General features: G+C 39.0%; 1 protein-coding gene across 6 annotated transcripts in view; it reads right to left on the bottom strand.

Annotated features, from left to right (window-relative positions):
* Positions 1 to 4595: 4595 nt before the first annotated feature.
* Positions 4596 to 13093, bottom strand: part of cacna1ia (calcium voltage-gated channel subunit alpha1 Ia) — a 211827-nt gene continuing 203329 nt past the window's right edge. For 4 of the 6 annotated variants that reach the window (XM_014020904.1, XM_014020906.1, XM_014020902.1 and 1 more), the window contains 4 exons: positions 11703 to 11840; positions 10338 to 10554; positions 9215 to 9459; positions 4596 to 9016 (listed from right to left, as the gene is read on the bottom strand). In XM_014020904.1, coding sequence (XP_013876358.1) covers positions 8291 to 9016; positions 9215 to 9459; positions 10338 to 10554; positions 11703 to 11840 — 1326 coding nt within the window. In that variant the 3' untranslated portion in view covers positions 4596 to 8290. The remainder of the gene's footprint in view (positions 9017 to 9214; positions 9460 to 10337; positions 10555 to 11702; positions 11841 to 13093) is intronic. The other 2 variants (XM_014020905.1, XM_014020907.1) reach the window with 1 other exon arrangement.

The following is a 13093-nucleotide window of genomic DNA, read 5'->3' as shown; positions in this document are numbered from 1 at the left end:
CTTTGACTCAAATGTCCCATTCCTTGTCTTATTGCTACAACTGAGATCCACTTACAAACAATWACTGAGCTCTGTTTCCTGCCTAGAATAGTTTTAACACATCCTCTTATAAAMACTAAAAAGTACTATATGTACGACTGACTGAAAGTGAAATAAACAATACAGACATACTAGTAAAAGAAAGAGAGTTTTACTCACTGTTGAGTGACTAAAAGTTACTGAGCAGCCGCCATCTTGAATTCTGAACTCTCCCAATTTCCAGCAGGGGAAATTGTATTAAAATTGTCTTCGTAGGAAATCCCCAATTCCCAGTACAACTGGGCAGCAAAAGAAGACGGTGAAAATGCAGTGAAACTTGGATTTTACATGTCAAATTTTGCCAGCTTCTTTTGAACCCTGTGAACCTAGTAGTGAGATGCTGTTTTTTTAATCAACATGCAATGTGGGCAATGGAGTTCAAGGCTGGCTTTAAAATAGTATTTGCTTATTTAAMGACAATACATCTTTGAAGCTCTCACTGGCCACATAAAATGCTGTTGTGGGCCACATTTGAGTTTGACACGTGTTAGACTTTGTTCCTGTCGCAAAATATATGATTTTCACACTATGTTGGTTTTGTAACTGGCTTGTACAAAACACAGGCCCAATAGATTCGTATTAAAAAATGTGACAAACAGCCAGTATCTTACCTGTAGTACACAGCAGACAAATATCACAGTTCGGAGAATCAGGGAGAAATTTGAAGGAGTCAAGCTAACAGCCTGCTCCAGGAGGATTTCATCTACTTGGAAAGGACCACTTCCACTGGAATAAAAACATGACTTCACAAAATCAAAGGCATCTTGCTTTTCAATGAGAGGTGAGGAACTAAGGTTTTTCATAAATTGCCAGTTTTTTTCTTGATAAAACAGAATAAAAAAGCTTCAGAAATATCGGTGGACATTTTGTTCAGTTCTAATTTCTGTAATGCATGACATGACACAAGACGACATGCTGTATACCCAGGCACACTTAGTGTCTGAAATTCATGAGTCTCTTCACAGTTTGTCCTTCGCTGCAACCTTGTGTTGCACTTTATGCAAATCCCAGGGAGCCTGACTTCACGCAGATGTTCTCACTCTTATTTATCACTCTCATTAAGCTCGCAGAGCAGCGTGCACGAGAGGATCCAGCCAGCAGCCCTTAACATTAGGACCCATCTGTAAGAGGTAATCTTTTTTAACATGCAGCAGYAATCAAGCTCAAACACTTCAATATTAAATGTCCTCAGCACCACTGGCATTTTCAAAAGTCTTGAATTAGTGACTTTTCTTTAACCCACATGTATCCTGAATGAAATATTTTAAAATGGTTTACAGTATCATAAATGATGAGATAAGCACTGACAAAGCAGCAAATTGCATCTCTTTAATGGTGCGTTGCCCGACTATTAAAAACTTTCCTGTAACTACTTTAAAGTCTACCACCAAAGCTGCCATAATAAAAGATACAACAAAGAATCAAGTAATAGACTGCTAACGAAAACTGTTGCTTTAATTTCTGTAAATACTTCTTGATTTGAAGGATAAATAGATGTGTTTTGTTTTGCAGAGCAAACATTTTATTACAGTTTTCGCAAATTTGCATAACTCAGTTTCCAGCAACACAGTACCGGAAATGTAGTTTTCATCTCATAATGCATTATAAAACAAATGCTGTGCTCCTGCTTGTATGCTGTAGATGCAATGTTACTGGCTAAGATCCCTGACTCTGGGAAGAGTTACGGTGCCTTAAACAAGTATTCATATTTCGTAAACTTTTCTGTCACCACAAGCTTCAGAAGGAAATAAGTGCATGGTTTTCAAAAAATTATACAAGAAGTATGCTGTGGGTTTAAATTCATTGACCCTGAGTTGATGCAAGTCTTTTGTTGTATGTTACCAGCTTTGCACATCTAGAGACTTATTTTTAACTAGTTTTTTTTTAATAAAAAAAAGGTCAAGCTTAGTCAGATTAGAAGAATGTCTGCAGACAGTGATTTTCCAAACTCTGTGAGATGTTCATTTCTCAACAACTTTATCCCTGACCTGACTGTGTTCCATGGTCTTAATAATTCTGTTTGATCACTAATGTTCAAACAACTGAAAATCTTCAAGGGTTATGAATACTTTTTCAAGGCAACCCTCCCTACGCAGAGACAAGTTGAATTCCAGATATAGCTCTTACTAACATCCCTGCACTGTAACCGAACCACAGTTTTTTTTTTGCCTCAACTAAATCTTTTAAAGCATTAAAGCATTTCTYAGTATTGTTACTGTACTCTATTTCACTGTTATCCCACCGAGGAACAGGCCAAGTTTTTAAAGGACCAGTCAATCAACCATTGTGTTGAAAGCGTGCAGCTGAAAGTTGCAGCGTCAGCTCTCCCCTTTCCAATCCCACCGTTTCAGTCATCGCTGCTTCTCTTTCCCAGATATCGATCCTCAGTTTCAGGAAGGAAAAAAAAAGAAAAGGGTGAGGAGGGGAAAACACAGGCTGTGAAGAGACAAGTTTTAGCCATTAGTGCCAACAGACATCTTACCTTGGAGAGTTACGTAGAATTAACAGTATATGTCTGTAAAAATAAACTTACCAAAGAACTAATTCAAATTCTGTTAAAGTTTATAAAGGCCAAAAAACTGCCTCCCTGAATTTAAAGCATATTGAGGTGACGTTATTTTAGCTACTTAATTCATCGTTCTTAGAAAAAAACAATGAAATAATCTCTTAAGTGAGCTATATTTATTGGCATTTTATTCACCCTTTTGTTGTGCAACCCTCACAACCTGCCTTATCTGGCTCCCTCCCTTGAGCCTGAGATGCAATCGATGGGTCCGGACATCTCTCTGGGCACTTAGCCTTGACAGCTGACAGGAGCTGGTTTCCACACATACACTTGATGTATGTGTGCAACTCAAGCACGGTGTGAGCATTAAGTTTCTTATTTATTTTTTATTCTCAGGCTAATATAATTGAATGAATAAATCAAAGAAATGCGACATAAAAAAAAAAACTAAAACCAAGACCCACATTTTCAGTTTTAAAATACCATATAACTGCATAAGGCACAGAATGGCTTTCATTTCTCTTCGTTGTTCGGAGGGAAAACAAAAGCTTTTCGTATCATTTCCCAGTAGAGCTTCACTGATCCTTCAGGTTTGTGTTTCTTCGGCCTGATAAATCTGAACAAAACCTGTCTTATAGGAAAGCTGAGATGGTGAGAAATGTTGACAAATTGTGAATTATTCTCTTAAATTGATTGTTTGGCTAAAACAAATCTTCATTTACATTTTTTTGTTCAAACTAAACAAAGATTTCCTTCAAGGTATCAAATTGAAACCAAATTTTGTAGCATCAACATTACTTTTTAATACAAAATTTAGCCCAGTGGTTGATAAGATCTTTTTAAACATGAAGACAAAAGTCCCACCTTTCATGGCGAGCAATAATTAGGTCTTTCAAAAGTTGCATAATTAACTTGGGTGAATCTGAGTTTTGTTGATCTTTGAATAATGCTATAGCTCAGGTGACTAAATGTATTTAGGATTTTACAGAAACATCTTGTTTGATCTGATCAGGATTCTTTGTCCTGCCAGATCTAAACTATAGGCTGGACCAACATTAGTGGCAGATCTGAACTTGGATTCAACACTCCCAAGGCAACAAAAGTTTGTTTCTCTTTATTTTTCCTGACTATTTCTTCATCTGTTTTCTTCAACAGATATTTGATGAAAAACAAAACACTTCCAACTTTTAAAGGGAACCTCTGACGTATTTCATCACTCCTGGAAAAAATAAATCAATCTCTGACTAATTCATTTGCGACAGTTTTTCATTTCCAATCATATGTAGTGAGTTTTATCAGCCGGATATCTCTTGGTTACATCTTTACAAACTTTTCTTACTACTCAGATGCATGATAAAGCTGAGCTGTACTGTAACAAGACGGATTTCCCAGTGAGGAGGAAAAGATTCTTCCAGTCAGCTAGATGTCTCAGTGGAAATATGCGTTGCCGTAGGGGGGAGGGTGTTATAATCAAAGCTTTGGAGTTTATATAACAGTATTTGAAGAGGATTATTCTTCCCTCACAAAAGGGAGCTGCAATGAGACCCCCCCCCCCCCCAATTTTTTTTAATTAATTAACAAGTTCAGTCCAGTTGTAGATAACAACACATTCATAAACCAGCATGCATCCCAKTCAGAATAACGAATGCAAGCCTTCCGCTCACATACGTCCACCTTTGAGGAGAACTGGTTCCGAGAGGTTAGCTGAGGTGGAGGGTCGGTTGGTCAAGGGTGTGAGGTAAACAACACCTCAGAGTTCAGTCTGCATGCCTAATACGCTCTCGCACACTGACAGCTCCACTGGGCGATGCTGTCGATGACAGGCTGTCTGTAGAAGCTGCCTCCTGCAGCATCTCACCGCGAAGTCACTCACACTGTTTGTTAGCTTTATTCTGCTGTCCGTGTCATCTCTGTACACTTCCTGCTCTGTCCTGCCTCAAGCTTTCTGTTTCTTTCTTCTGACAACTGATTTTCTCCTATTGTGTTCATTTTTTAATAAAAAGAGGTATAAAACAAACACTAGATGGTTTTTATATTAGATGAAAAGCACAGTTTTATAGTTTTAAAATCATGTGCTAGAAAAAAAATAACAATTGTTTGTGTCTCAGACTGACTTTAGTGGTTTCATAGCAGCATTCAAAAACACTGAGGCAGTCCCTTTACCTTTGTACATTTTAGGATGCATACTAATTGTATATTTATGGTCATTGGCAACAATTCACACATGCAGAATACAAAGATATGTACAAAAGGGAATTATACACTCTGAATGTGTGCTCAGACAAAATGCAAATGCAAATTTTCTTGGTGGTTTAACTAGAAAATAACAACTGGGGAAGCATAAAAGTGGCAAAATTGTGCTCACAAATGTTAAATATCACAAGGTGATTTGTGTGAAAGGAGTGTGGAGTTGAGAGGTTGTATTTTACACCAATCCATGGTCTTCTAACAGATGCCTCAATCCCAGATTAGGGTACCTTCTGGGAGTTTTTTTTAGGCACATTCTACTAGAAGGCGTATCTGGGGCAGACCCAGAACTCGCTGGTGGGATTATGTATTCTCTTAGCCCTGGGAACATCTTGGGATTTCTCAGGAGGAACAGAAGAGAGAGATGCCTCCCAGACCTGTTGCTACTGTGACCCAGCCACAGATAGAAAGAAGAAAATGTATGCGTGTATGGACGATTAGGTTTATTTAAATACATTTAAGCTTTTTAAACTTTTGCAGGAATGGACTGATGTAATCGAAACCTGCCATTAGCCTTTTTACACTCTCATTTTCTAGAAATTTAAAGTGTCAGCATTAGGTTCTGAGGGGGTTGGAGCATTTCTAAGCAATGCATCTTATCGTTATGCAAAAACAATTTAAAAAAAATGCCTGAGTGGCAGACTAATAGTAAGAAACAACTCGTGTTTCTTTTAAGTTTTAAAATTGAGTTTGAGCTGTAGCATAAATATACTGTACAAAGGCACACTTTGCTCGCACACGATTTGTGCAGTGTTGCAGCTCGTTACTGGTGCACTGGCTKCACACAGAACTGTATAAACACAAATCAAAAAATAATAATAAAAAATGCCAGGAAAACTCTGCTTTGCATTCTGTCTGAGCACTAGTGGTTTTTACCCCCCAACCTGAGTTCAATAACCTCATTTGTTGAAGACGTCCAACATGAGCCCATCTCTTTTCGACTTGTCTCTGAGAGGGCAGAGGTGCTATATCCGAACGAGTACAAACACAGATGGGTTAAAAAGAAAAAAAACAGACATTAATAGATTCTGTGGTGTTCTGAGGAGATAAAAATCACATTGACATCATTTACTCAGGGCATACACATGGAACATTTATTGCTGTGAAGTCAGGCTTAACCTTTGATGCCATATTCATTGACACAAGGATTTGTCTCAGAAAGATAGGACAATATTTCTTTGAAGCTAAAACAGCCCTTGGTTGCTTCATGGTTTTCTTCTTTGACCTTAAACCTCAGGTATCCTCACTGACAAACAAAGACACTTCAGGAATAGGCAATCACATCACCTGAAGTTATAAACACACRCACGCACACACACTCAGTCATTCACTCATAAATACTAAACACCACAAACATAGTCATCAAAGTAATTTTGCATGATAAAAGAGGTCAAACCCTCAGACCGCCTCACATCACCTTGTACTTTCTAAAAACAATTTAAAACCAACATAATGATCAATAAAATAAAATACAACAGTTTAAAAATCAGGCTGTAGGATGAGCATCTCTAATTGGGAAAGAGTAATTGTTTAAATGGCAAGTGCAAAAAGAAGTTTCCAATAAAGTATGCAAAGTTTTGTTCAATATTTCCTTTCGATCTCAAACAATAAATTGCGAAAGGGTTGCTACAACATACTGTATATGTGTGCGGAGAGATAAATCAAAGATGAGTGCATCGAGGTGTCATTTTAGGAACACTGTATTGCAATCTCAGAACCATGCTCAAGGAACACTAAGGTGCCCATGATTGATATGTTGTGACGTTACACTCAAATTAAAGCTTTCATAGAGATGGTGCACACTGCTTGTGGTATTTCCCAGCAAGGATGTCCCCCGTGTGGTGAGTGATTCATGGCTGTCCTCATCTCTGGTTGTCCACAGACGCTAACATCGAGGAAATAAAACAAACATTCAAACAAAAAAAGTCCAAGAGAAACAAGTGTTCCCATAGTGAAATGTGCCGCAGGGAACCTCCACTCCAGCGCACAAGTTTCTTAGAAATTTTTTGCTTTGTTGTTTTGTACACTGTCTTTACATTAAAAAAATGTTATAAAACTGGAAGCCACTTGCAGACAAAAAGTCCTAGACGACAAGTCGAAGACACTGCATGGATTGAGTTAAATCGGGACAAACTAATGCAACACTTGCACGTGCCTATTCTCTTTTCTACAAAAATAGTTGGAATAGGAATCACATGGTTATCACCCAACATTGACATCTTGATACACATCTGTATATAGATAAAAAAAACATGGATAAATGCAGTCCCATCATGCAGTCACATTTTCTTGCAACACTTTTTTAGTCCATTTCATTAGAAATCCTTGAAGATGGTGATTGGAAGTGCAGTCAGAAGAAGTGTGCTTGAAGTCTCACTGTTTGTGAGTCGTGTTTCAGTGCACAAAAAAAAAAAAGGTTGCCCCAAGCCTTCTGGCCTAAATTATTCCACTAAATTCAACGTACCTGCCTTTCACGCCCATTTCTCCAAGTTCATGAGTGAGAGATGCTAGGGATAGAAAGAAAAATAACCAATTTCATGAATCACTCCATGCACAGTTCTACCTCCATCGTCTCTCAATTTATTTTCATTTTCCRCTGCCAATGAAGTTGACAGACACACAATACTTGATGCCAATCTTCGGTTTCAGAAACACTGAGGTATGGTGCAGTGATGAGAATGATTTAATTCGTGCCTTGGATACCTGAGGCAGTGCTCGTACACACAAACGCAGACTGTGCACATACATTCCTGAACTCTCCTCCACCTCACGCTTGTACTCCAGTCTCAGCAGAAGGTCTTTTGCAAGAGCGAGTGGGACCTGTTGCTTCTGTCTGCCAGAACAGATGGACATTAGATCCGCTTTCTGCTTTTCCAAAAGAAAAACATTTTTGTTTTCCAGTCTTTTTTCCGCCCTGACGTACTCCAGGTAATCTAACCTCATGCCCTGTCTTTGAAAGACTGACAATTTAAAAAAAAGCTTCTCCTAGCATAGATAATCATGTCAACTTTGCACATTTCCTGTTTTGCATTTTCAACCTCATGGAACCTGTTCAGAGAACATTAAACTCCCCTGATGCTTCTTTAAGATTCTTTGTATCTGCTTCTGACTTCCTGGTATCACAAAGCCTCCTGGTTTTCCGTGCAAACATAACCATTTTAGGGTCCTCCAGATCTACAGAGTAGAAGGGTCTTTCTTCTGCCCCTCGGCCTTAACTATTAGGGCCAGCTCCTCATCATTAACCACATCCAAGTCCATTACCTTATGAAGCAAAAACAGGACTTGTCAGAAATGTATATAAAGGGGCTTAAATGGCAAGATGAGGGTTTGGTTTTGAAATACAGGGCATCACGTGTCACTAATCCTCTGTCTCACTGATGAAGCAGCGAGAGTAAAAGGAAAAGCAATGGGTTTTAGTTCCAAGAAATGGAAAGACGCATAAAGAGAAAACAGTTGGTTTCATCTATTTTTTCGACAAGACCCTACTGTTGTTTGGCTTGAGCTCTTTCCTTTCAAACCATGCGCTCCATCCTCAATTTCCCCTCTTCCTCCTCCTCTCCTGGTATCTACTAATACTCCTGTCCAAGGGTTGGCCAAGAAGCCCTGGGGGTCCATAAGCTCCAGGCCCAAAATCTCTCTATGGACCTCCCTGCCCCGGGAAGACAGCAGCATCCCCCCTTTGTCAAGGCTACCTGTGCTGTTGCACTTTTTTACTGGCACTCCAAGGCACACGAGAGAGTTGGGCAACAGCAGTGATGTCAAGGACAAGCTGCTCATTGTCTCTGACAAGTGTTCACTGTTTCCCGCTTGACTGGAGCCACAACCACCGATAGACGACCCGATGCCTATGCCCAAGTCCTCATCTGAGGGGTCAATTGAGTCTTCACGGTTGTAGCCTGGGCTAGTGCTGCCTCGTCCGCTGCTCTGGCTCCGCTGGTGACCCCTGGTGGCCAGAAGGGTCACAGTGGACTGGGGGGTTGGCCTTGGCTTTCGGGCCTGAACTGAAGAAGAAATGGTCATTCCATCTTCAGGCTGTGAGAGAGGCGAAAGGASTGATAAGGAAGCTGTTGGCAAATCCAAGTTTTGCGGTGGAGAGACACTGAAGCTCAGTCCTTCTTCCAGGGTGGTCTGAAGGCTGCCTTCAGAGCTTCCAGTAGCAAGTGATGAGTCACTGTGAGATGGATACTGCAGAGAAGAAGTTGTGAAAAATTAACGTTAGCGCATAATCTCAATTCTCTGCTTTCATAAAAGGCGCAGCAGCTTCATTACAAATAATTCATAAACAATCCTATCCCGAGGAAATTTCTCATTATTCTTATTTTAATTTAATAAATATGAACCGTAATTCCACTCCACTTTTGGTTTATGTTCTCCCTATATTACCTGTGCACAGAGCATCTTTCTATGAGCTCCATGGGAGCGGAATGAGGCCCAGGAGGATGGGGAGGTCAGTCTAAGGCTCCTGGTCAAGCGTAGGCTCCTACTGCGGGAAGGAATCGAGATGGCTGCACCTGAAGAGTGGAAGAACTCTGTAGGCAGATGGAAGAGGTTTGAAATACCACTGGCTCCTCCTCCTCCTTCTTCTTCTTCTTTACATCTTTCCTTATTGATGCTGGAAACCGCACCGTCTGGAGAGAACCAATATGCTTAGTTGCTCTGGGGTTTATTCATATACTCTTCATTCTCTGACTGGCTTATCACCTGTAGTGGTCAGGTGAATTTGTCTATACGTATGTGCAACAACAGTAAGTTAATAACTGTTCAGAGAGCATGAGAACTTAAGACCTGCAGCCAAATGTGAGTGAATTGCTACTGCAGTCTGTACTTTAAAGCACAGGTAGGGTCTGTTTTTTCCGGCCAAAGGCAGTACTCAGCTACTATTTGAAGTACAGTAGTGGTATTTGACTTTGAATGTTCAGTTTTCTTTTATGTTTTATTTTCCCCTTAAACTTTACTCTTTCTTCTCTTCTTTAAAATTCTGAAACAGATCATTTTCTACATCTATGCATGGTTTAAAATCCTCTGGTTTTTTGCCCATTATTTTATAACCTTTGACTTTGGATTCTATTTTACCTTAGATTTTCAACCTACAACCTTTTTTTTTCTATCTTGTGTCCGAGATCAATGTATCCTCCCCCCCATTTGAAATAAATTCAAGTGCGTATTGCAGTTCCACTTGTGACCACTGCATCTGATGCTATGTTTTAAAAGATAAACTGTATACCATTTGGGAAAATTTGTTTGTGTGTTTTTTGTGATATTTCTATTTAAACTTGTAGTTTATGAACAAAATCATGCTGCACTTTGTCAAGACAGCCATTTAAATAGGCCTTTTTTTTTTGTAGTGAGTGCTTGCCACTTACTGATTTTCACAACTAGCACTTACAGAGTAGAAAGCAAAACACATTGAGGTATTATTACCTCAAATCAGTTTTTGGTCATTTCTGTGCTAACATACATCCACTATTCAGTCTTTTGAAAATGAGCCTTGTGTGGATTTACGAACCAGGCCTGCACTGAGGTGAGCACTTATGTTGTTGGTATGTTTGCATTTCCACCTCTTGCAGCACAGTCTCCGTCTCAGTACCAGTGCTTGGGGCTTTGCTTTGCAGGCTCTGCCCCTGCACCTGGACCTGCCCTGCTTTCTGAGTCTGGTGAGCTCCGTTATGRCATCCTTCTTCACCGGCATCTTCAGAGCTTTGGGAGCCACTACTGCATCTTCCCTGAAAGAAAACAAACAAACAAACAAACAAAAAAATCTAACAATGAAAAGCTTTGCAAAAACGAGCTTAGATTTTTACATTAATGCAAATATCTTTTCAGAAAATACTCAAATTATATGTGGAGTGACAATTMTTGCATGAGAGTAAATATAATCGAAAAATAGGACAGAGAAGCCCTTCAAGTGCTGTGTAAATTTTGAAAAATTGACCTGATTTATATCATTTTGCTGGCTTTTCATTTTTGCAATACTGAAAAAAAAACAAAAAAATGAATATTAGCAGGAATTGTYATGTAAATGTTAGAGAGTTTGAAGTGGGTATAAGAACTATGTGATGTAATGCCTGGCTGTACAGTRAATGTATACTTTAGTTCATTCATTAGTATCCTGGCCACACAGGAGGCCACTTTCCCCTTTGCAACATCAGCTGTTCCTGCCTGCAGTCAGGCAGTTTGTTACCTTAGAGGAGAATTGACTGATTTTCTTTAATTTACAGGAGGCTTCACCTAAACCCCCATTTTAAACTAAAATGTAATGATTGCCGAGTCTTGCTTTTTGCCTTCCAGAAGGAAAAATTAATCAACCCAGCGTGACTCTGGAAACACCTGCATGTTTTTGAAACTAAACTTTGTTTGATTAATAAACCTATAAACTTTTTTCTCATCTCATATCCGTTCTTTTCCTTCGCCCTGGCTATTCTCTTGCAAAAAAAAAAAAAAAAAGATTTACAGCTTGGTGATTTTTCAGATTACTCCAGCAATATAGAATCAAGAAGCTGTTAGAAAGACGGATTATAGGGGGATGGAGATAGTGAGGTTAAAGAAAAGCGCAGATCAGGTGTATAATTGTCTGAGGGCTAACAAAAAGAAAGGTGAAGTAGATACGTACTAAAGGGAGAGAGTTAAAGAAAGAAGGGCTCGATAGCCAACCAAGACAGTGACTGAGGAGAGCAGGCTGTAAAGATTTATTCCTGAAGTGGTCTGGGATAGAAAGAGACTGGGTTCTTCAAAGGCAAAATAAWTACCATGATATGGAGAAAGAAGCCTTAGGAGCATGAAAGTTTATATCTGTAATGTCCATAAAAGCTTACAGCATATCGAAACAAACATTTTGTTATTCCTCCACCTTTGAAAGACTCTTCAAACACACCTTTCCTTCCTGGGACAACAGCTGATAGATTGTATGTTCGTCCAGGCTGAGGTCGTCGGGCAAAGCAGGAGACGAGGATTTGTCTGAGAGTTGCTCCGACTTCAGCGACGCCTGCTCAATCTCTGCCATTCTGATCTGCTGTAAAGAGATTTCTTCAGTTAATAGTRTAATGACATCAGAAGGAGGTGCGACTGCCCACAACCTATGGGCATTACTTTATCACTACACTAGACGAGGATTTATAGGACGGAAGACTTCAACTGTGTCTGTCTAAAATGATAAATATATAAAGATATTCAAACTAGTTTAGGTGCCCTTGGCTAGACTTTTTTTGTTTATGTTATCTTTTGATTATGCCAGCACAAACTGCACAAAGAAGGCAGATAAAATCTTGGCCAAACTGAGATTTAGTTCAGCAGTTGTTGACAATTCAAAGTGGCCTTAAAGGGAAAGTTCAGRTCTTTTAAAGTGGACTTTGAAAGTTCTACGTTTTGAACTGGAGGTTACAAACACAGTGTCTCGCCAAAGTGAGTAGGCCTACACCCCTAACATTTTTCTTAAAACTTTAATGTATCTTTTCATGGGAGAACACTGCAGATACAACATTTTGAAACAATGTAAAGTAGACCGTGGACAGCTTGTATAACAGTGTATATTTGCTGTCCCCTCAAAATAACAACACACATTGTGTAAAACTCTGGCAACAAAAGTGAGGGGTGTMCTTGTGAGATACTGGAAATAGGATCTTACTGGACAAYGCTTAAAGCTTTGTGAACAACCTTAATATGGGAATTTTGAATTCTGACAAAATTTGCAGGCTAATGGCTAATTGCATCCATCATAATCCAAAAAAAAAAATTCAAAAAAATATTGAAAACATTGTTATAAACATTTACATTGATGGCAGTTTCACATTGCATAGTTATTTATCAATAACTGATTATTTGCCATGAAAATTAGCTGCAGCATCAGCAGGCTATAGCACTTTCAAATGCTAACTGGGGGCACCACCAACAAAAACTTTGCAATATTTTTGCCAGAAATACTATATAATGTAAAACTGATACCATTGTAAAAGTCTATAAAACTGTTTTTGCATAAACCACTATAAAATGTTTGAGATTAAAGTTATTTACAACAGCGTCRTTTCAGTTTGGGCTTGGCTGAGCTCAGACTAGCCATTAGCTCTTCAATCCAGTTAGAAGGAAACTCGATTTCTCAATATGGAGGGCTGTTCAAAGAGCTATTTACAAGTAATGATAATAAGGTATTAATAATTAAATATATTAATAATAGAAACCTTCAGCAAAGCCCTTTGTCAGAAGATCTGAATTATCAATTTATTGCAGGAATATCTAAAGAAAAAAGTAACATTTTACCTGACCCCTAAG

Source organism: Austrofundulus limnaeus, unplaced genomic scaffold (assembly GCF_001266775.1).
Source record: "Austrofundulus limnaeus strain Quisiro unplaced genomic scaffold, Austrofundulus_limnaeus-1.0 Scaffold271, whole genome shotgun sequence".
In the NCBI taxonomy this organism is placed as follows: Eukaryota; Metazoa; Chordata; class Actinopteri; order Cyprinodontiformes; family Rivulidae; genus Austrofundulus; species Austrofundulus limnaeus.
Note: the sequence above shows the minus strand (reverse complement) of the source record. Positions and strands in the feature narration are given on the sequence as shown.